Source organism: Salvelinus fontinalis, chromosome 35 (assembly GCF_029448725.1).
Source record: "Salvelinus fontinalis isolate EN_2023a chromosome 35, ASM2944872v1, whole genome shotgun sequence".
Classification (NCBI taxonomy): domain Eukaryota; kingdom Metazoa; phylum Chordata; class Actinopteri; order Salmoniformes; family Salmonidae; genus Salvelinus; species Salvelinus fontinalis.
This window is the reverse complement of record NC_074699.1, coordinates 2777645-2802107: the sequence shown is the minus strand read 5'-3', so window position 1 is coordinate 2802107 and position 24463 is coordinate 2777645. Positions and strand designations below refer to the sequence as shown.

The 24463-nt window shown below is 44.3% G+C and overlaps 1 protein-coding gene across 13 annotated transcripts in view; it reads right to left on the bottom strand.

Annotated features, from left to right (window-relative positions):
* LOC129834229 (diacylglycerol kinase zeta-like) overlaps positions 1-24463 on the bottom strand; it is a 134853-nt gene that overhangs the window by 51362 nt on the left and 59028 nt on the right. For 6 of the 13 annotated variants that reach the window (XM_055898999.1, XM_055898996.1, XM_055898997.1 and 3 more), the window contains 3 exons: positions 1883-1991; positions 1591-1686; positions 111-188 (listed from right to left, as the gene is read on the bottom strand). In XM_055898999.1, coding sequence (XP_055754974.1) covers positions 111-188; positions 1591-1686; positions 1883-1991 — 283 coding nt within the window. Of the gene's footprint in view, positions 1-110; positions 189-1590; positions 1687-1882; positions 1992-2623; positions 4559-22560; positions 22671-24463 lie in introns of those variants that run through there. The other 7 variants (XM_055898989.1, XM_055898992.1, XM_055898991.1 and 4 more) reach the window with 3 other exon arrangements.

The window sequence follows — 24463 nt, the reverse complement described above, 5'->3', positions numbered from 1 at the left end:
AACTTTGGCGATAATACATCATTTAACATCTATCCTCAACCAGGTGAAATCACAGTTCAATGGATGAAAAGTTTGTGAAACATTTGTTGGGAAAATGGCTTGAAACTTACCTTTTCTAGCTGTTCTATGCAGATTGTGTGAACCACTATCTTGCAGGCTGCACACTTTTTCCGGGCTACAGATTTCTGCTGTGGTGACAAAAGATGAGTGAGAGAATATTATTTAACGACCCTTCTCGTAGTAATACATGAAAACTTCCTGAATTAAATTACTTTCTTTTAACGTGATAATTCAGGGTACAACCATAAAACGTATATAGACCGCTCTAGTACCCCAAAGCCTGTTTTAGCATGGGCAGTGCCATTGAAGACTTTCACCATTTGAAGTAGTCAACTTGGTAGGACTTCCTATTTATTTATTTTTATTTTTTATTTTACCGTTATTTTACCAGGTAAGTTGACTGAGAACACGTTCTCATTTGCAGCAACGACCTGGGGAATAGTTACAGGGGAGAGGAGGGGGATGAATGAGCCAATTGTAAACTATGGGTTACAGAAGATTCCCATAATTCCAACAAGGTCCTCAGGGGAGATCAGCCAATGAATTATACACCTGAGCAAATATTCCTTAACTGCAGGTGGCAGTAAATTACCAACCTTGGTTTTATACCTGTTCAGACAACACACTCCAGGTGGCAGTATCCACCCTTGACTACTTTAAAATGAAGAAAGCCCTCAATGGAGCTGCCCATGTTGTCACAGAAGCCACATGGCACAGATGCAAAGAAGGGCCCTCTATCTACCTCTATGGGTGCAACTCCCTCAAGATGGCAGCACTACTTCTTAGGTGAAGTGTGTTATGGTTGTGTAGACACCAGAGGGAGCCTCTACACAAGGGGTGCCAAACTCATTCCATGGAGGGTCGAGTGTCTACGGGTTTTCAAGCCTCTCTTGTACTTGATTGATGAAATAAGGTCACTAATTAGTAAAGAACTCCCCTCACCTGGTTGTCTTAATTGAACAGAAAAACCAAAAAACAGCAAACTCTTTGGAATGAGTTTGACCCCCCTAGTGTGAAAAAAATAGATTTTTCACACACTGTGGATGTCAGAACTAAATCTCATACAAATAATAAAATCGAAAAATATATCTCCATCATCTGGAGGGAAAAAAAGAAGATTTGGCTTGTTTTTACAGGTTCTCTTGCTAGTTACCCACTTTTTCTAATCCCATCAGTTCTCCAAAAAATGAAGAGACCGTGTTTTTGTTCATAACATGGCACCCTTTCTCATACTATAATGTTTACAGTTGCAGAGAGCTATTGAGCTTCACAATCTGCATTCTCTAGAAGTGTACTGTATGGTACCGGGTGGTATACATTGTGACAGTAACATCCGCTGACGGATGAAAAACAAATGTGACAAGGAATTAATACTCCCCCTCTAGCTTTAGGGATGCACTACAAATACATCTCGTCTAATCAGTTCATTCCTCTCTTCCTCTGGGCTCGTTCCTGTCACAGCATCTGTGGCTTTGTGATGTCAGGCAGGGCCAGGGGTAGCTGCGCACACACACACACGCACACACTCACCAGTGTCTTGGCGAAGCAGTGCTGCTCTCCGACGTAACAGAAGTCCCCAGAGACATTGGTCTCAAACCAGATGTGCTCCCCATACAGGGCGTTCTCCTGGAGGAAGAGGAAGAGTCTATTAAATACACCCTTCTTTTTTTCTTACCCTGACAAATAGGAATCTTAGCTCATAGAATCCACTACCAAACAGTACCTCTGGGTAAACAAAGTACACTACTCTGAAACTCATTAGGGGCATGTAGTCCATTATGGGGTACAAAAATCGATGAGCTGGGCCAGAGGCTGCACTTACGGTCCAGTCACAGCTGCTCCGGATCTCCCTGTCTGGGTCAAACTTGGCCAGGGCTGAGGCACTGGGCTGGGCAGACAGGTGCTGTAGACCCGATTTAGCAATGGCTTTCCTGAAAATGACACAGACGCAACACCTTTGAATGATTGCAATAGCATCCTTGAGATGACACGCCCGGGTGGGATACTGCATCACAACCTAATGGTAAACAAAGTAGGCTCTGATCAGAGAGAGAGGTTCAGCACACATGATGAATAATGAATGGTACATCTGACGCCATACAATATACAGCATTCGAAGTGTTGAGCCAATGTGCAGCCAGGTACAGAAGAGGTCTAGGTTTGGTATTTAACAGGTTTGTGTGACTGAGACCCTGCATGAAAGGTGCTGTAGGAGTCACTAAACAAAACTCCTAGCTTACATGTTAGCGTACATGTCAGCAACACAAAATGTCAGCAAAGTTTGGTGTAAAATATGAAAGATTTCCCAGTTTGCAGTTACATACTGCATCAGGCTTAGACACAAACACTTGCTTAACTGACATCAACACTTCAGACCAGGAAGTGCTGGTATGGTTGGAAGGGCCGGAATGGCCAGTGACTTTGCATGCATTTCCCCCTTCTATTGTTCGGATAAAACAAATAGTGTGGTCTTAAACAGACATTTTCTGTGTATATTCTGACATAGAAGCCCCCCCCCCCCCTAACACACACACACACAGGCGAAGGTAGGGGGTCTACATACGATACAAATCCACTCCAAGTCTCCAGGCGGGGGTCATAGTAGATGCCCTGCAGGGGACTGAGGGACTCCCTGCGGCCCCTGGGTTTCCAGCAAGCGGAACAGTTCCTATACAGGGAACGGGAGGAGTGGCGGGCCACTATAGAGCTCCTGCGGCTGGGTGCGGGGACTAGCCTGCCTTGCCAGGCGCTGTTGGAGATAGTGGAAGGCCTCCGTAACTGGCTGGAGCGTCGGTAGCGCCCGTGCACACCGTAGGCCGCCCTGCTACGGTGCACCGCCTCCGCCGGCAGCAGATGGGAGGAGTTACGGCGCAGGCAGCGCGGGGCGCGGATCAGGGGCCGGGACTGGATGCTCTCCATCGTCAAGGCTGCCATACTATGAGCCTGATTCCAGTCCTGCCATGGAGACGTCCTCTCTCCCTCTGGATATGATGATGATGATGATGATGCCTCAGTCCCCTCTTGTTCACTCCCGCTGCCCTCCGACCTGGTGCTACACTCTCTCTGACTGCAGCTGTCCCCCTCCGACTCGGAGCAGCACGAGGAGGAGGGGCAGCTCTCAGTGCCCTCTTCTGATGCCCCCTCACCGCCCTGCGCCCCTGGTGCCCTCTGCTGCTCCGCACTCATCTGGACCAGGCTGGCCAGCAGCATGGAAGGCCCCAGCAGTTGGGTGTCAATGGTGCGGAGCTTGGCGGCTTGCCGGCGGCGGACAGAGAAGCGGGGATTGACACAGGCCATGGTGGTGCTGGAGCGACGCCTGGTGTAGTATCTGGTACTCACTAGCTGCCCCCCTCCATAATAACAGTGTGGTAACCCCTGCACCTCGCTGGAGCGCCTGCGTTGTTGGTGAGCAGCGCAGGCCAAGCCCACACTGGAGCTTCTACGGCCCACATAGCCTGACGGCAGGCCAACACTGGAACGTCTTCGTTGGGATTGAGAAGTCGGCGACAGGCCTGCACTGGACCTTCTGCGTCCGACAGGACCTGTGAATGGCTGTCCCACACTAGAGCGTCTACGTTGGACCAGGCCAGCAGAGGGCAGTCCTACACTGGAGCGCCGGCGAGCCTTGCTTGTGGGCACCGCCACACCAGGCCGTCTGTATTGGCATTGTTCCGCCCCTTTCAGTCTAAAGTGCCGGCGGAAAAAGGTGTCCATGACAACCCACAGCTTGTGGGTTCCCTTTTCAATGTCCCTCTGCAGTGGCTGTTGGTACAAAAAAATCAGTCTGTCAGCAAAACCTTCAATACTGTACACAAGCCACTATCCAACTCTTACCAATAGGGATGCAGTACTGTTCTTTTCACCCCGTGTGGAAAAGCTGAAGGTGAAATGTCTGAACTCGTACACTGCTGCCAGAGAAGGTAAAGCACACGAGACTAATCTGGGCCTAGATGCTCAAAGAGCAACCTCAATTGGCTGACTAGTGATACTGTCAGTAACTGAATCTGCTTACAAAGGGACATTAGTCAACGCATCTAGAGCGATAACAGTTCCATTCTCCGGTACAAGCAACGTGACCAGCCGCCCCGGTTCAATAACTCACCACCTGTAACGCTATACCTCGGTAGTGTTCTGTCTGGTGAAAGTAGAGCCGAGTCCAGGTCACCTATCACATGACAGCCATTGTGACGCCACTACAGCACAAAGCAAGAGGATATATTTAGCAACTGCCTCTAAAATTCTGTTCAATCACCTCATCAGATACGCCACTTGACAGGACCAAAGAATGCGTCGTTATCCAGTAACCTCAACTCCATTCAACGCATTTCCCTCTGCCAACAATGAAAGGGAATGGTGGATATCAACTTCATAAAGGAAGTCATTGTTCTGATCTTCTTTACTTAGATATCACAATCTGAATTGTGAATTCATAAACCACCGTCTACACAGTTGTGATGTAGAGAAGTGGGGCAGGGCTCAGGCAACCTCCACAGGATGCCAAGCTGTTGTATTACTGAGACCATCATAATCACCCAAAGCCTCCTTCTCTGATTACATACAGACTGATACAGATACCCTTCACAGGAAGTGACAGGTGTACAAGTAGTAGAAGTGCTCAGCAGCATTAGCCTGTCGATGCTTTGATTCAAGCTGAAGACAAGCAACAACGTCAGTGACCCAGCGTCTTCTTACATCCTGTGGCAGGCAGCTAATGCGAACCACAAATGAAGAAGATAGGTGAAGTGTTTATGACTGACAGATCCAAGGCCCCTGTTAATGAAGTGTTGAGGATGAACCATTAAGTGTGTCATATGTATAGGGCATGGAAAGGCTTATTTTCCTTTGAACTATTATACATGTCATGGATACTCTCATGTCGCTCTACCTCTCTTGTGATTAAGACTGGTTGTGGAGGAGAGACGTTGAAAAAAAAAACGTACACACACACACACACACACACACACACACACACACACACACAAAGCAACACTCCTCATTTCAATCTGAATGGATTCCTAGAACCTGCCAAAGGAGCCTTTGATCCGTCTCATCTCTTATTCAATTCATTAGACATTCAGAAAATAAAGTAATAACAAAAATGGCCAAGAGGGTAGTGTGGGTGGGGTGGGATGTGGAGGGGAGAGAAGCACGACCAAGGCTGGGGATAAAAGGACCAAGCTGAGTAGACTGTTTCCGCCACACAAGCATCATTAATCCATCTGTAACGCAGCATGAAGAGAGACATGAGAAGGCCTAGTGGGAAAATGATTAACGGCAGTCGCAGATGATTCAAACATTTGCTTTAACCGCAGGGATTCATCCACGGGTCTTACAGCTGCAGTACGTAAAGTAGACATTCAAAATGTTGTATACAGTAAATTACGGGTAACTCATTGTAGGGTTTTTACACATACATCTACAATGCCTTCGGAAAGTATTCAGACCCCTTGAGTTTTTCCTTATTCAAAAATTGATTAAAATTGTTTTTTCCCCTCAATCTGCACACAATACCACATAATGACAAAGCAAAAACAGGTTTCAGAGACATGTCCCGAAGCCACTCCTGCATTGTCTTGGCTGAGTGCTTAGGGTCGTTGTCCTGTTGTAAGGACAACGACGCAGACTCAGTCTCAACCTTTAAGTCTTTACTGAAGACTTATCTCTTCAGTGGGTCATATGATTGAGTGTAGTCTGGCCCAGGAGTGTGAAGGTGAACGGAAAGGCTCTGGAGCAACGAACCGCCCTTGCTGTCTCTCCAGGGCCGGTTCCCCTCTCTCCACTGGGATTCTCTGCCTCTAACCCTGTTACTGGGGCTGAGTCACTGGCTTGCTGGTGCTCTTTCATGCCGTCCCTAGGAGGGGTGCGTCACTTGAGTGGGTTGAGTTACTGACGTGAACTTCCTGTCTGGGTTGGCGCCCCCCCTTGGTTGTGCTGTGATGGAGACCTTTGTGGGCTATACTCGGCCTTGTCTCAGGATTGTAAGTTGGTGGTTGAGGATATCCCTCTAGTGGTGTGGGGGCTGTGCTTTGGCAGAGTGGGTGGGGTTATATCCTTCCTGTTTGGCCCTGTCCGGGGGTTTCTTCGGATGGGGCCACAGTGTCTCCTGACCGCTGTCTCAGCCTCCAGTATTTATGCTGCAGTAGTTTATGTGTCGGGGGGCTAGGGTCTGTTGGTTATACCTGGAATACTTCTCCTGTCTTATCCAGTGTCCTGTGTGAATTTAAGTATGCTCTCTCTAATTCTCTCGTTCTCTCTTTCTCTCTGAGAACCTGAGCCCTAGGACCATACGTCAGGACTACCGGGCATGCTGACACCTTGCTGTCCCCAGTCCGCCCGGCCTTGCTGCTATTCCAGTTTCAACTCTTCTGCCTGCGGTTATGGAACCCCTACCTGTCCCAGACCTGCTGTTTTCAACTCTTAATGATCGGCTATGAAAAGCCAACTGAGATTTATTCCTGATTATTATTTGACCATGCTTGTCATTTATGAACATTTTGAAAATCTTGGCTCTCTCTAATTTTCTCCTTCTCTCTTTCTTTCTCTCGGAGGACCTGGGCCCTAGGACCATGCATCGGGACTGCCGCCCGTGGTGACTCCTTGCTGTCCCCAGTCCGCCTGGCCTTGCTGCTATTCCAGTTTCAGCTGTTCTGCCTGCGGTTATGGAACCGCCACCTGTCCCAGACCTGTTGTTTTTCAACTCTTAATGATCAGCTATGAAAAGCCAACTGAAAATTATTCATGATTATTATTTGACCATGCTTGTCACTTATGAACATTTTTGAACATCTTGGCATAGTTCTGTTATAATCTCCACCCGGCACAGCCAGAAGAGGACTGGCCACCCCTCATAGCCTGGTTCCTCTCTAGGTTTCTTTCTAGGTTTTGGCCTTTCTAGGGAGTTTTTCCTAGCCACCGTGCTTCTACACCTGCATTCTAGCTGTTTGGGGTTTTAGGCTGGGTTTCTGTACAGCACTTCGAGATATTATCTGATGTACGAAGGGCTATATAAAATAAAATTGATTGATTGATTGATTAAGGTGAACATTCGCCCCAGTCTGAGGTCCTGAGCACTCTGGAGCAGCTTTTCATCAAGGATCTCTGTACTTTGCTCCATTCATCTTTCCCTCGATCCTGACTAGTCTCCCAGTCCCTGCATCTGAAAAACATTCCTACAGCATGATGATGCCACCACCATGCTTCACCGTAGGGATGGTGGCAGGTTTCCTCCAGACGTGATGCTTGGCATTTAGGCCAAAGAGCTGAATCTTGGTTTCATCAGACCAGAGAATCTTGTTTCTCATGGTCTGAGAGTCTTTAGATGCCTTTTGGAAAACTCCAAGCGGGTTGTCATGTACCTTTCAATGAGGAGTGGCTTCCGTCTGGCCACTCTACCATAAAGATCTGATTGGTGGAGTCCTGCAGAGATGGGAGAACCTTCCACAAGCGCAACCATCTCCACAGAGGAACTCCAGAGCTCTGTCAGAGTGACCATCGGGTTTTTGGTCACCTCCCTCGATTGTTTGGCCAGGAGGCCAGCTCTATGAAAGTTTTGGTGTTTTCAAACTTCCATTTAAGAATGGAGGCCACTGGGTTCTTGGGGTCTATCAATGCTACAATAATTTTTTCGTACCCTTCCCCAGATCTGTGCCTTGACACAATCCTGTCTCGGAGCTCTACGGACAATTCCTTCGATCTCATGGCTTGGTGTTTGCTCTGACATGCACTGTCAATTATTGAACCTTATATTAGGCAGGTGTGAGCCTTTCCAAATCATGTCCAATCATTTGAATTTACCACAGGTGGACTCCAATCAAGTTCTAGAAACATCTCAAGGATGAGCAATGGAAACAGGATGCACCTGAGCTCAATTTTGAGTCTCATAGGGTCTGAAGGGGGTCTGAATACTTATGTAAATAAGTTATTTTTGTTATTTATTTTTTATACATTTGTAACATTTAAACAAATATATTTTCGCTTTGTCATTATGGGGTATTGTGTGTAGATTGCTGAGGATAAAAGAATAAGGCTGTAACGTAACAAAATGTGGAAAAAGTGAAGGGGTCTGAATACTTTCCAAAGGCACTGTATGTGCAGAGAGACATTGTATTTGTTAGATATCTCCAAATATACAGAGATTTAGTTCACCATAAGTGAACAGGACTGAGGCCTATTAGCTTGATGTCCCCTGACTGTGTAATGTAGCTGTCAGATTCATACATTTCAAAAGGTCCAATGCAGCTGTTTTTATCTCAATATCAAATAATGTCTGGGTCACAATTAAGTACCTACATGTGATTTAAAAAAAATATTTAATTGAAAAAAACTAAAATAGCTTCATAGCAAGAGCAATTTCTCAAGCAAGAATTCTGCTCGGACTGTTTGGGAGTGGTCTGGGGAGGGGGGAGGGGGAAATTGAAAACTAGCTGTTAGCAGAGAGATTTGGAACACACATTCTGAGTGGTTTATTAACTAATTTACTGCCTGGTATTTCACCAGACAGGCCAAAACCCCATCCCATCAACACATTTCAGGCAGTCTTTTCAAACAACTTACACTAAATGGGCATGATCATCATTTTCAGTATTATTCCAACCTCATAGTGTAAAAATACTGTATATACGAAACATAAGAAACCACATTTTTGATTGGACTGGGCCTTTATACAAATATGTTGGAAGTACATACTGAAAAGTTTTTCGGCATCCGGCACACGAGCGGTGCTCAGGGTTTCTGGCTCTAATATGAACCATCTCTTCAGTGTGTATTCCCAGTCTGGGTTTCCCACCCCTGGAGCATTCTGGGAATCAGGGTCAAAAGTCAGCTGGTTGAGGCCTCAAGCATACGTGGCTGTATTCACGTACAGTAGCGTTTAAATCATAGATCAGGGAAAATGCAACAGTCCTTCAAAACAGAACCACAGACGTTTTGACTTCCCAGCTCCAGAATCTATGATAAATATCAAAGTCCTTGAAGTTCTTGAATGGTTTTATCTAGAATCAGTGACATATGTTTACTATTATGCCAAGGTAGTCACAATATACCAGTGGTGGGCCGTCAGGGCCTGCAAGGCCTTCTCTGCTGGCCTAAACATCATCAGAATATAATTTTTAAAAATATATATTTTCCCACAAATATGTCTTAAATTATTCCCCAGAGTAAGAGTTATACTCATCATTTCATAGCTTTCCTCTTGGTTGCACTGCTTCCAGCCCCAGGTTGAGATTTGGAGGGCTGGTCTTTATGTTAGATCTTTTATCCAATCATATTCAGCCATCATGTGTTGCCAGGGGTCTAAAATCTGCCCTTGGGCCTTCAGAATCAACAGTGCTGGCGCTTGTAGCTTATAGTGAATGGAAATGAAAATTTAGTGTCAACCAATCAGCTTTAGAGTTGGCTATTGTACGCCTGCTGGCTGGCTCCAGTGTTACACAGGAGCCAGCTAGCAGGCGTAGTGCGTGCACGTCTTTTGATTGGATTACTAATATTGAGAGGCAGGTCCTATGGAGATCTAGGAAACTGAATTTGATAAACGAATTAATTTGCGTACTACTAAGCTGTTTTTTCAACCCACAATGGCGGAAGGAGGAGAAGATATCGATTTGGTCGAGGATATAATTATAACGCCATTCTCAAGACGAACTTTTCAAGAAAAGTTAGACATTGTAAGGAGAGGTCGCCCGACTCCACAAAGCCTGTCACAGGCGGGAAAGGGCTTCGTTCGCTCGCCACTTTCAAAGTTTCAACTACGAGCGCTGTCAATGACTCACAGGCTCCTTGGCTCCGAGAAGCATTGCAAACTGTACTGCTGGGAATGCCTATTATTTGCAAGTGATCGATTTGGTGTTTGGAGCCACACTGGCTTTGCAAACTTGAGTTGTCTAACCAAGGCAGCAACGAGACACCAAACAAGCAATGGTGCTTTTGAAAACTTTTGGGACACCGGAGTGCATCTACAGCTCAAAGAACAAGCGCGCAGGGCAACGGAGCTGCACAATGAAAAGGTGAAGGGAAATATTGAAAAGACTCATTGATTGTGTCATGTTTTTGGGTAAACACTGTTTACCCAAAAATGTCAATTTGTCAATTTCAAGGTGACGCAACGCCTGGTTATACTGCGTTTCTGTCTAAATGTATAGTGTCTAGAGCCATGGCATCATAATGAGGTGGATTAATTCGGGTGGGACTGTGTAGTACCTCACTGAAGGCCCAGGCCCCAGGCACGCCACTGCAATATACTGTACGGTAGCCAACAGATACATTTAGCAAACCCCTGAGATGGCTATGATTAAACTTCTAGGGCAGTGTCACTGTATCGACTCCATGGCTAAGATAAGCTCGAAACACAACACAAGCGCTCAAGTCCTTTAGATGGATCATTTCCTTTCCCCCATTTGCTCTACGAAGAGTTAAATACTGACTGCTTGATTGACAGATAGATAACAAGGTTACGGAAAGAGACTGGTTACCAAAACAATTAGCTCAACACAAAAAATGTTAGCCTCTCTAGGCCTACATCCTCTCAAATATGTGCATTTAGTGTTATGTATGTGCGTCACAGTGAGTGCACACTGTGCAATAGAATTGCTTAAAAGCATTGGGTTGTCTACGGCACAACACTGTCACGATGGCCAGTCTCATGGACTCCCAAACAAATCAATTTGAAATACAATGCATCCGGGGGGAAAAAAACACACACACAGTACTATACACACAGACACGTTTCAAAAATACATAAATACAGATAGGCTTACACACACAGTCCTGTTTGCATTATGCACTCCATCACTGGTAGATGAATTAGTCACAGGCTCTTCCCATTGCCTGATATGGATCGGGATATGCCTGCCTGCACAGCCAGGCTCCAACACCGTCATTATATTTGCCGATGACACAACAGTGGTAGGCCCGATCCCTGACAACGACGAGACGGCCTATAGGGAGGAGGTCAGAGACCTGGCCGTGCGGTGCCAGGACAACAACCTCTCCCTCAATGTGATCAAGACAAAGGAGATGATTGTGGACTACAGGAAAAGGAGGACCCAGCATGCCCCCATTCTCATCAACGGGGCTGCAGTGGAGCAGGTTGAGAGCTTCAAGTTCCTTGGTGTCCACATCACCAACAAACTAACATGGTCCAAGCACACTAAGACAGTCGTGAAGCGGGCACGACAAAACCTATAACCCCTCAGGAGACTGAAAAGATTTGGCATGTGTCATCAGATCTTCAAAAAAGTTCTACAGTTGCAACATCGAGAGCATCCTGACTGGTTGCATCACTGCCTGGTATGGCAACTGCTCGGCCTCCGACCGCACGGCACTACAGGGGGTAGTGTGAACGGCCCAGTACATCACTGGGGCCAAGCTTCCTGCCATCCAGGACCTCTATACCAGGCGGTGTCAGACTCCAGCCACCCTAGTCATAGACTGTTCTTTCTGCTACCTCACGGCACTCGCCCCCGGAGCTCCAAGTCTAGTTCCAAGAGGCATCTAAACAGCTTCTACCCCGCAAGCCATAAGACTCCTGAACATCTAGTCAAATGGATACCCAGACTATTTGCATTGCCCCCACCCCACCACTGATACTCTCTGTTGTAATCTATGCATAGTCACTTTAATAACTCTACCTACATGTACATACTACCTCAAGTAACCGGTGCCCCCACACCGGTACCCCCCTGTATATATTGTTCTTTTTTTTACTGCTGCTCTTTAATTACTTGTTAATTTTTTCTCTTATTCTTATCCATATTTTTTGGGGAAAACTGCACTTTTGGTTAGGGGCTCGTAAGTAAGCATTTCGGCGCATGTGACTAAAACAATTTGACTAACAGAGTGTAGATGGACCCAGCATCAGTTGTTAAAAAAAACCTAAAGTACCTCTACTACATCTAATACCTAGCAAGTAAAATGGAGGAATGCAGCAAAAGATGAAAGGTATTGTGAATAATACAGAACTGTATGCGACTGGGACAGGTAGTATAACAGCTGGGGTCTGGAGGGCATTTATCGCTGAAGTATACATACTGTATTCTAGTGGAGTCAGTGTTTGAAGCTGTTGTAATGCTAACACCATACTGTATTGTACAGGCAAAAGCTGGATAGGTCCATTGTAAATATAAACCACAGAGCATTACCACACGCACGTACATCCTTCGAAAACAATGTTGATTTTAGTACTGCTGTGGCTCTTACAGTGTGGTATTGTTGGCTATTTGTATAGAATGCAAAAGTGACAGGGATATTTAAATATGCATTTACATTATATATTCATAGTATATATTTAGACTTTAGGTTGAGTTTTATTCCTCCATTGGTCCTTCCTTGGAATTCGTGCAGCTTATATCGTGGCGCTAGAGGCGTCCCTACAGACCCTGGTTTGATCACGGGCTGTATCGCAACCGGCCGTAAATCGGGAGTCCCATAGGGCGGCGCACAATTGGCCCAGTGTCGTCCTGGTTAGGGTTTGCATAGTTAAATAAAGGTTAAATCAATCAAAGAAAAAAGTATTTAAACTAAACATTCAATGAGACAAAGTGACAAGAGGGGTGGAAAACACCATCCAAAGTGCTGCTTTACATTTAAACAAATACCACAGACAGTGGTGTTAACACTGGACACTTAACCTGGATAGCGTGCACAATATCAGTCTACCTTTAACAGCAACACTGCTGGGACAACATGGGGAACCAGAATCAGATGAGGGTGGAGGAACTGGGGATCTACTCTACTCTGTGGAACAGTGGGTAGCTAGATACACTATATACACAAATGTATGTGGACACGCCTTCAAATTAGCAGATGTGGCTATTTCAGCCACACCCATTGCTGATAGGTGTATAAAACTGAGCACACAGCCATGCAATTTCCATAGACAATCATTAGTAGTAAAATGGTCTTACTGAAGAGCTCAGTGACTTTCAACGTGGCACCGTCATAGGATGCCACCTTTACAACAAGTCCGTTAATATTTTTTTTTGTCCTGCTAAAGCTGCCCTGGACAACTGCAAGTGCTATTATTGTGAAGTGGAAACATCTAGGAGCAACAACGGCTCAGTCCTGAAGTGGTAGGCCACACAAGCTCACAGAACGGGATTGCCGAGTGCTGAACCGCGTAAAGATAGTCTGTCCTCGGTTGCAACACTCACTACCAAGTTCCAAACTGCCTCTGGTAGCAAAGTGAGCACAATAACTGTTTGTCTGGAGCTTTATGAAATGGGTTTCCATGGCCAAGCAGCCGCACAAGCCTAAGATCACCATGCACAATGCCAAGCGTAGATTGGAGTGGTGTAAAGCTCGCCATCATTGGATTCCGTAGCAGTGGAAAAGTGTTCTTTGGAGTGATGAATCACACTTCACCATCTGGCAGTTTGACTGAAAAATCTGGGTTTGGCAGATGTCAGGAGAACACTACCTGCCCGAATGCATAGTCCCAACTGTACATTTTGGTGGAGGAGGAATAATGGTCTGAGGTTGTTTTTCATGGTTCGGGCTAGGCCCCTTAGTTCCATTGAATGCTACCGCATATATGATACTGTGCTTCTAACTTTATGGTAACAGTTTGGAGATGGCCCTTTCCTGTTTCAGCATGACAACGCCCCTGTGCAAAAAATGAGGTCCATACAGAAATGGTTTGCCGAGATTGGTGTGGAAGAACTTGATTGGCCTGCACAGAGCCCTGACCTCAACCCCACGAGCACCTTTGAGATGAATTGGAATGCCGACTGTGAGCCAGACCTAAATCGCCCAACATCTGTGCCCGATGTCAGTAATGCTTGTGGCTGAATGGAAGCATGTCCCCGCAGCAAAACCTTCCCAGAAGAGTGAAGACCGTTATAGCAGCAAAGGAGGGGACCAACTCCATATTAATGCCCATGATTTTGGAATTAAAATGTTTGTCGATCATGTAGTGCACAGTTGAAGTCGGAAGTTTACATACACCTTAACTGAAATTAAATATATTTGGCTTTCACAATTCCTGACATTTAATCCTAGTAAAAAATTCCCTGTCTTAGGAGGTCAGTTAGGAGCACCACTTTATTTTAAGAATGTGACATGTCAGAATGATTTATTAGAGAGAATGATTTATTTCAGCCTTTACTTATTTCATCACATTCCCAGTGGGTCAGAAGTTTACACTCAATTAGTATTTGGTAGCATTGCCTTTAAATTGTTAAACTTGGGGTCAAACGTTTCGGGTAGCCTTCCACAAGCTTCCCACAATAAGTTTGAATTTTGGCCCATTCCTCTTGACAGAGCTGGTGTAACTGAGTCAGGCTTGTAGGCCTCCTTGCTCGCACACGCTTTTTCAGTTCTGCCCACAAAGTTTCTATAGGATTGAGGTCAGGGCTTTGTGACGGACACTACAATACATTGACTTTGTTGTCCTTAAGCCATTTTCTCACAACTTTGGAAGTATGCTTGGGGTCAATGTCCATTTGGAAGACCCATTTGCAACCAAGCTTTAACTTCCTGACTGATGTCTTGAGATGTTGCTTCAATATATCCACATACCTTTCCCATCCTCATGATGCCATCTATTTTGTGAAGTGCACCAGTCCCTCCTGCATCAAAGCACCCCCACAACATGATGCTGCAACCCCCGTGCATCACGGTTGGGATGGTGTTCTTCGGCTTGCAAGCCTACCGCCTTTTCCTCCAAACATAACGATGGTCATTATGGACAAATACAAGCATTTCGCTACACTAGCATTAACATCTGCTAACCATGTGTATATGACAAATAACATTTTATTTGATCAGTTATATTTTTGTTTCATCAGACCAGAGGACAATTCTCCAAAATTACGATCTTTGTCCCCATGTGCAGTTGAAAACCGTAGTCTGGATATTTTATGGCGGTTTTGGAGCAGTGGCTTCTTCCTTGCTGAGCGGCCTTTCAGGTTATGTCGACATAGGACTCGTTTTACTGTGGATATAGATACTTTTGTATCTGTTTCCTCCAGCATCTTCACAAGGTCCTTTGCTGTTGTTCTGGGATTGATTTGCACTTTTCGCACCAAAGTACGTTCATCTCTAGGAGACAGAAGGCGTCTCCTTCCTGAGCAGTATGACGACTGTGTGGTCCCATGGTGTTTATACTTGTGTACTATTGTTTGTACAGATGAACATGGTACCTTCAGGCATTTGGAAATTGCTCCCAAGGATGAACCAGAGTTGTGTAGGTCTACCATTTTTTGTCAAGCAAAGAGGCACTGAGTTTGAAGGTAGGCCTTGAAATACATCCACAGGTACACCTCCAATTGACTCAAATGATGTCAATTAGCCTATCAGAAGCTTCTAAAGCCATGACACCATTTTCTGGAATTTTCCAATGTGTTTAAAGGCACAGTCAACTTAGTGTATGTAAACTTCTGACCCACAGTGAATTATAAATGAAATAATCTGTCTGTAAATAATTGTTGGGAAAATTACTTGTGTCATGCACAAAGTTGATGCCCTAACCAACTTGCCAAAACTAGTTTGTCAACAAGAAATTTGTGGAGTGGTTGAAAAATTTGTTTAATTGACTCCAACCTAAGTGTATGTAAACTTCCGACTTCAACTGTATATGACGTGGGACAGGAAGAGTACTTGGCTATTTATCGCACCCCCTCTGTTTATATCCCCCTGGCTGCTCTCTCACTGCGGCTGCCTCCCGCTGCATCCCGCCAGGCTCCACGTGTACACATCACAGATAATAGTCAAAAGAGACTACCTCCTGCCATGCCTCGCAGATAGAGAGGGAGAGAGTGTGTGTGCACCAGTGAGAGAGAACGGAAGGGGAGAGGAAGAGAGAGAGAGAGAAGACCATAGACCAGGCATCTCCAACCCTGTGCTGGAGTGCTACCGTCCTGTAGGTTTTCACTCCAACCCTTATATAGCGTAGCTCATTCTAATAATTAGCCAGTTGTTAAGCTGAATTAAGTTAGTTACAACTGGGGTTGGAGTGAAAACCAATAGGAGGGTAGCTCTCCATGCATGCTGGGTTGAGGCATAAGCCCACCAGCTCATCAACCCAGTCCGAGCTGGGTAACCACCTGTTCCTCTAGATTACTGAGGCGTGCTCCAATGAGGCCGGTATCATGGAGCCATCATCCAGGTCAATGTGCCTGGGTTAGGGATGGGCATCAGGCCAAGTGTGTGCCCCCACTGCTCCGGCTCCTGATCGATCTGGACATCCTGGTCTGTTAAATGCATTAATACCGCAGGGGCAAATGTAAATGAGATCGACTTCATGCCTCAAACCATCTAGGGGGACTACCTGTGTGGCCAGAAACGAGTGTAATCACATCTACAGTTGTACTGTAAATGTTATGGCTTTGTTATGACGCTCAGTAGAGTGATGTTATTTGAACTGAGGGAGATTTGAATGGGTCTTGTTAAGACTGCTGCTGTGATACATTGCACATGCCTATAGCCTTAGGATTTACCCGATCACCCAAAGCAGCTGAAAGTGATTAGTTGCCCCATTACGGTTCAACAAATGCAGGAGTTAAATCACCAAATCAGTTACAAACAAATGTACAATAATCCATTCAAGGTACCCTCAGATAGAAGCAGCCTAAATGTGAACCGTATCGTAAGTGCACTGAAATGTTCAAATATGTCACGAAACGGATTAAGAAAAAGAAAAAAAATTAAGTCACTCTCACTGTGGTAGCTTTCAAACGTCCAAAGAAGAAAGAAGAAGAAAGAAGCAAAGAAGCAGTACAGTGCGGTATGCGAGCTGTGCTCAGTGTGAGCCTGAGCCATGTTGACAGTATGGTGTGAGAGAATGGAGTCGAGAGGGAGTGTCGGTAAAAAAGAAATTAGGTTACAGTGTGTTTACCAGCGGACCTGAGAAACAGAGGACTGTTTTTGTTTCCATTCTGAGTTATGGACCTTAGGCCTCGAGCCCAGCCTTTAAGGCACTGTTTTGACAGACAAACCTCAATTCAACCTGCAAATGAAGTCACTCTGCTGTGAGCCCAACGTTGAGTCGGAATGTCTTACTCTTAGTATTTAGTAGATTATTGACTTTCCTTTCAGTGGAGAAGTTGACGCGACAGCAGAGAAAAACAGTTGAGCTGTTATTAGGTTTCATCCTCCATGGAAAAAGAGAAGTGTGTGGGGGGGGTGGGGGGGTTTACAGCCAGCAAATACCTCCACTGGAAAATATCACCATAACTAACCTATTCAATTAAATATTTACATGTAAAACGTACATAGGTCAGGAGGAAAAAAATAGCCATGGAGCTCTTGTCCTCCAGCGTCGCATAGTGCGTGATAATAGGGACTGTCAAGAATGATGCCTTCATGCTGCTGCCCTCGGTTTGGTAAACACTCCGATGTTACGAGGATAATGGAGCTCACAGCACGACCTTAAATGTATACTTTTCCTCCCACTGTAATCAAAAATAAAATGTCACCCTCTTGGCATGTCTATGGATACATCTCCCTTAGATCCGCTGAGGGCACTTGTCTTGATGATAAATCCCCCTGTGGATAGGGAGACTTGGACGTGTCCTAGAAAGCCCCTGAGAAAATGCCTGATCTAGACTGCGTTAACTCTCCCAGGCTAGGGCGTCCTCTAGGACAGTGTCAAATAACTAAGCTACCCTTACATAATGGATGTGCAGTGAACTGAAATATTGCCTGAAGGTCTGTTGACAGATATGGAGAGGAATAATTCAGATTGCAGAAATGACGCACCGTAGGCTGATTTCACAAACATAGTTCTCTGTGCTCTACATGTCTCCTCTCTCCATCCCTATATAGGTCTGTCTCCTCTCTCCCTCCCTTGACATAAACATCCATTCATTGAGCTTCAGCACAACACTACAGGGAGGGAGGCACTGGAACAGCCTGGCTAGCTGGCACAGCCTGATGGGAGCTCAGAGAGCACACTATTTCCACAGCCATGTCAACATAGCTAGCATGGCGAATAGCACCGGCTACTGTAATTTATGGAGGGAAATTTCAACTGCTCATCTGTAGCAGAGGGCAACTGAGGTTTCTCACAGACTAGACAGAATGGGCAGACAGACTGGACCAGTGACCCATCGGTCCAGGATAAGAGCAGAAGCCTGGCCTGGTCCATAATTCTTTCCCCTATACTGTGGTGTCACTCAGCACAGGACAACAAAGGGCAGAACTCTGATCAATGGCTCAAGGCAGCACTAAAACAGCAGTATCAGTGATGGTTATTGTTCACCACAATTTGATTGTTATCCCCCTATCTCCAGTTTAGTAGTCAGTCAGTATGCCTATACACTGAGTGTCCAAAACATTAGGAACTCCTGCTTTTTCCATGACCTAGACTGACCAGGTCAAAGCTACGATCCCTTATTGATGTCACTTGTTAAACCCACTTCAATCTGTGTAGAGAGAAGGGGTTTTAAGCCTCGAGACAACTGAGACATGGATTGTGTATGTGTGTCATTCAGAGGGAAAACGGGGAAGACAAAATATTTAAGTGCCTTTGAACGGGGTATGGTAGTAGGTGCCAGGCGCACCGGTTTGAGTGTGTTAAGAACTGCAACGCTGCTGGGGTTTTCCTCGTTGAACAGTTTCCCCGTGTGTATCAAGAATGGTCCACCACCCAAAGGACCTCCTGCCAACTTCATACAACTGTGGGAAGCATTGGAGTCAACATGGGCCAGCACCGTTGTGGAACACTTTTGACACTTTGTAGTTCATACCCCGACAAATTGAGGGTGTTCTGAGGGAAACGTTCTGAAATACAACTGCACATGGGGACAAAGATTGTACTTTTTGGAGAATTGTACTCTGGTCTGATGAAACAAAAATAGAATTGTTTGGCCATAATGACCATATTTATGTTTGGAGGTCAGAGGGGGATGCTTGCAAGCCGAAGAACACCATCCCAACCGTGAAGCACGTGGGTGGCAGGTTGGTTGTGGCAAAATGGCTTAAGGACAAATAAGTCAAGGTGTTGGAGTGGCCATCACAAAGCCCTCAATCCCATAGAAAAATGTGTGGGCAGAACTGAAAAAGCGTGTGAGAGCAAGGAGGCCTTACAAACCTGACTCAGTTACACCAGCTCTATCAGGAGGAATGGGCCAAAATTCACCCAACTTATTGTGGGAAGCTTGTGGAAGGCTACCCAAAACGTTTGACCCAAGTTCAACAATTTAAAGGCAATGCTACCAAATACTAATTCAGTGTATGTAAACTTCTGACCAACTGGGAATGTGACAAAATAAGTAAAAGCTGAAATAAATCACTCTCGCTATTATTCTGACATGTCACATTCTTAAAATAAAGTGGTGATCCTAACTGACCTAAGACAGGGAATTTTTACTAGGATTACATGTCAGGAATGTGAAAAACTGAGTTTAAATGTATTTGGCTAAGGTGTATGTAAACTTCCGACTTCAATTGTACATGTACTGATGTGTGTATATATACACAGTACCAGTCAAAGTTTGGCCATACCTAATCTTTCAAGGATTTTTCTTTATTTTTTACTATTTTCTACATTGTAGAATAATAGGGAAGACATCAATACTATAAAATAACACATCTACTAACCAAAAAAAGTGGTAAGCAAATCAAAATATATTTTAGATATATTAGATTCTTCAAAGTAGCCACCATTTTCCTTGACAACTTTGCACACTCTTTGCATTCTCTCAACCAGCTTCATGAGGAATGCTTTTCCAACAGTCTTTAAGGAGTTCCCACATATGCTGAGCACTTGCTGACTGCTTTATCTTCACTCTGCGGTCCAACTCATCCCAAATCATGGCAATTGGGTTGAGGTTGGCTTATTGGTTGCCAGGTCATCTGATGCTGCACTCCATCACTCTCCTTCTTGGTCAAATAGCCCATACACAGCCTGGAGGTGTGTCGGGTCATTGTGCTGTTGAAAAACAAATGATAGTTCCACTAAGCGCAAACCAGATGGGATGTCGTATCACTGCAGAATTTTGTGGTAGCCATGCTGGTTAAGTGTGACTTGAATTCAAAATAAATCACAGACATTGTCATCCGCAAAGCACCCCCACACCTCCTCCTCCATGCTTCACGGTGGAAACCACACATGCGGAGATCATCCGTTCACCTACTCTGTATCTCACAAAGACACGGCAGTTGGAATCAAACATTTTAAATTTGGACTCAGACCAAAAGGAAAGAATTCCACCGGTCTAATGTCCATTGCTCGTGCTTCTTGGCCCAAAAAAGTCTCTTCTTATTATTGGTGTCCTTTAGTAGTGGTTTCTTTGCAGCAATTCGACCATGAAAGCCTGAGTCACGCAGTCTCCTCTGAACAGTTGATGTTGAGATGTGTCTACTTGAACTCTGTGAAGCATTTATTTAGGCTGCAATTTCTTAGGTTAGTAACTCTAATAAACTTATCCTCTGCAGCAGTGGTAACTCTGGGTCTTCCTTTCCTGTGGCGGTCCTCATGAGAGCTAGATTCATCATAGCGCTTGATGGGTTTTGTGACTGCACTTGAAGAAACGTTCGAAGTTCTTAACATTTTCTGGATTGACTGACCTTCATGTCTTAAAGTAATGATGCCCTGTCATTTCTCTTTCCTTTTTGAGCTGTTCTTGCCAAAATATGGACTTGGTCTTTTACCAAATAGGGCTATCTTCTGTATACCACCCCTACCTTGTCACAACAACTGACTGGCTCAAATGCATTAAGGAAAGAAATTCCACAAATTAACTTTTAAGAAGGCACACCTGTTAATTGAAATGCATTCCTGGTGACTACCTCATGACGCTGGTTCGGAGAATGCCAAAACTGTGCAAAGCTGTCATCAAGGCAAAGGGTGGCTACTTTGAAGAATCTCAAATATAAACTTCATTTTGATTTGTTAACCAAAAAAGTGTACTACATGATTCCATATGTGTTATTTCATAGTTTTGATGTCTTCAGAATTATTCTACAATCTCGAAAATAGTAAAAATAAAGAAAAACCCTGGAATGAGTAGGTGTGTCCAAACCTTTGTCTGGTACTGTATATTGATGTTTTCCTATGTACCTGTATGCTTGATGAACATAGCCATGATATCATTACACTGACTTCTCTTCTTTAACAACTACTGTAGGCTGCAGTTCTAAAATACTGATCTTTCCCACCTTCCTCAATCCCCATACAAATGCACAATTAGTCACAATTAGTCAAAAGAACATTGAGTAATTTCAATTTTCCACATGATTACCCTAATTGGATTGTGATCTATCAGCAAGTTATTTCACATCACATCTACAATACTATTTTTTAAAGAAATGTCCCCAATGTTGTGTACACTACTCTACAGCTGTTCTAGGTTAGCCTACATTACACGCATACCTTATAGCGTAACCCTAAAATGAGTATCATGAGGTACAACTGTTGCTCGACAGGCCCATTGTGCATGTCTGAGACCAGCCCCTGTCATTCTTGGAAACACCGTCACCAAACATCTGTTGCTGCACATGGATGACAGTTGATTTGTGTCAGATACCACACCTAGTACATACGGAGTCTGGTATTTCCACAGATTACCATGCTCTGAAATGTAATATGAACTGTAGAGGCGGAACGAGGAGAGGCGGACCGAGTGATAATGCCCCCTGGTCTGTCGATCAGTGTGGGAAAACAATGCCACTGCAAGTCCAAAGTTGTCTCTGTCTGTCTGTCATCGAACCCTACACAGCCAAACTGCTAGGGGCTCCTGGGAAAAGGTACAACAGATCTCTCGCCTAACATTGTCCATCTTTCAGAGAAAGCAAGATCTACTTCAGCACAGTACAACCAGATATAGTTAGTTTCCTTTGACTGCAAATGGTTGGCAACCAACTTTACGGTTGGTAATTTTTTGTGAACTCACTTCATGAAAAACAGATATGGTTTGTGTAATGCACAAAACCCCTCTGTCTTGACAGGGTGTACAGTTCAAAACGAAACAAATGTATTTTTCCTCTGAGTACAGTTGTCATTTCATTCAGAGTAAATTAAGCCATTTTAATGTATTTTTTCAAATTTAGCACCGTACAAAAACAGGTCTGTACACGTCTTCTCACCTACAACTCACAAAGAAAAGGAACAACGGAATGTTACGACTGACAATCACAGCCTTAGACTATGGACCAGTATAGGCAACAGCTGTTCCTACTCTGGCTGCACTTCCTAAGCTGTTCTCAGAAAACACATGACAACCAATGTGTATTGTAGAGAACCTCCCAAAACATTCAAGAGTGACAGAGTGAGTGACACCCTTCAAAGAGCACAGTCAGACCAGCTTTATCATTTATCCAAACACTTGTTTTTCCACCACAATGCCTCTGTTCTATCAACAAACCCTTCTCTGGCAGCGTACAGCCTCCTGTGGAAAATCAAACAGCAGATCACACTGTACACTGATACACTATATCCACACCAACTGAAGCCCTCAAGGGACAAAAAGATAAAGCACTGCATTAGAAAGAGTATAAGCAATAACAACGTCACATTTGGCAAGACCACAGTATACACAACTAAATAGTCATGATTCAAAATACAACCTGATGGAAGCAGGTAAATAACCATCCACGCCTTTCCTCAGCTTGTCTGTCTAACTTTTAGTCCATGTGTGGCCCGAGCGAGAGAGAGAGAGCAACAACAGAGCGGTTCATGTGGAGGGAGAATGTGTGTCACAGCCAGGCAGCCGAGGCAGACTTATTGGAGGGGGAGTGTCAGAGGCGGGCTGGGGGGGGGGGGGGTGCTTGAACGGTTGCACTAAAATAACTCTGGTAATAGAGTTCACGGTTCCTTGAGTGTTAATGCTCTCTCCTACATACGTAAACTGAATGCACAGACACACACTGGTTTTGATGTTGCTTTAAAAGAGCGACTTGCCTTTAAAAACAGCCTGTGGCGTCGATGAGTCAGAAACAGTTATTCTAGCGACAAAATTGATTTATAAAGTGTAAATGGGATAATTTGTCATAAAGTCTCATCTAAAAGTGAGTTTGGAGAATCTGTGCGTGACAACGGGTAAATGAAGGTTGGGTTTTGATTTGAGGATGTCCACTAACATGGGGTGAACAGTGGCGGTGATTGCTCTCTATCCAATAGCTATGACAGTGAGACATTGTTTACATAAAGACAACACATCGCAAAAAGAAGATCTGGAGAAATACTGCACCAAACACCTTAGTTAGATGTAAAATTGCACAACAAAAGCATCCTTGGCAAAAGAGTCAAAATGAAGTACAGATTTCTTGAGTTATCTTAGATTCATTCTGGGGATTTTGAAGAAGTAAAATTGGCTGCAGCGTCTCATGTGGGACAAACATAATTTACCAAATGCGGACTGAAATCCAATTTTTCTAATGAGCAACAGAATAAACACAAGTGCCAATTGGCGTGTTCAGTGGCTCTTTAACACACTGTATTAGCTGGCACATGAACGACTATAGCTGTGTTCGAATACTCATACTAACCGTACTACTTGTGACGTGAATTGAGTATATAGTATGCTTATTGGTCATAGTATGGATATAATTAGTATGCCAAAGGTTCCCGGATGTCGTACTAAATTTGCCAAAATACAAAGTATACACGCAGAGGACACTATTTCCGTATTTTTAGGGCCCATAATGTAATTCTTCAGAAAATGGCCGTGGCTTCAACGTTTGCAGATTTGAAGAAAATGGCAGAAAATATGCAGCCGCGGAAAGCGAATACAAAATTAATTGAACTAACTAATGACAAATGTTAAGAAAATGTTGAGCAATGTAATATAGTAATGACTTTTCAAATAAGTTAAGTTACACCTTATGTTGGCTGACAATTTGTTAGCTACGCTATCCTTATGAACCACAAGAGATAAAGGAGCTCAAAGCTGACCCATTTTGCATACCCCACCATACCATGAGACAACCATGTCCTCATCACTGGAAAAGAGAAACAGTTGAGATTGATTTAATCTAAAAGCTTACATACAGGGTTGTCAAACTACTTTATAATTTCTGAGGGGAAAACATATTTTTTTTAACACAAATTGTCATTTTTAAACTTTGATAATCAAAATAAAATAAAAATCAGATTTTTTAAATATTCACATATGTTGTAGCTTAGACCCTGTTTACATCATCTTAGGTTTTTTGTGTTGTGACCTCCATCGGTTGAGACACAACATGCTCTTGAATACAGGGTGGGTGTCATGTTTTGGCTGATAAATGTACTAAAATGGGAATAACATTTTAAATTTCAACTTTCAAATGGTACCACCAGACTGGACCAGTGACCCTTTGATCCAGGATCAGATCAGAAGCCTTGCCTGGTCCATAATCCTTTGCCCTATACAAATGGTACCACCAAGAGGTGTTTTAAAATATACCGTCAATCCTCCATAGGAAACCTATTGGAATCATAGAAATATACATAATAGAATAGACATGATCATTTAAGTTGACATTCAAC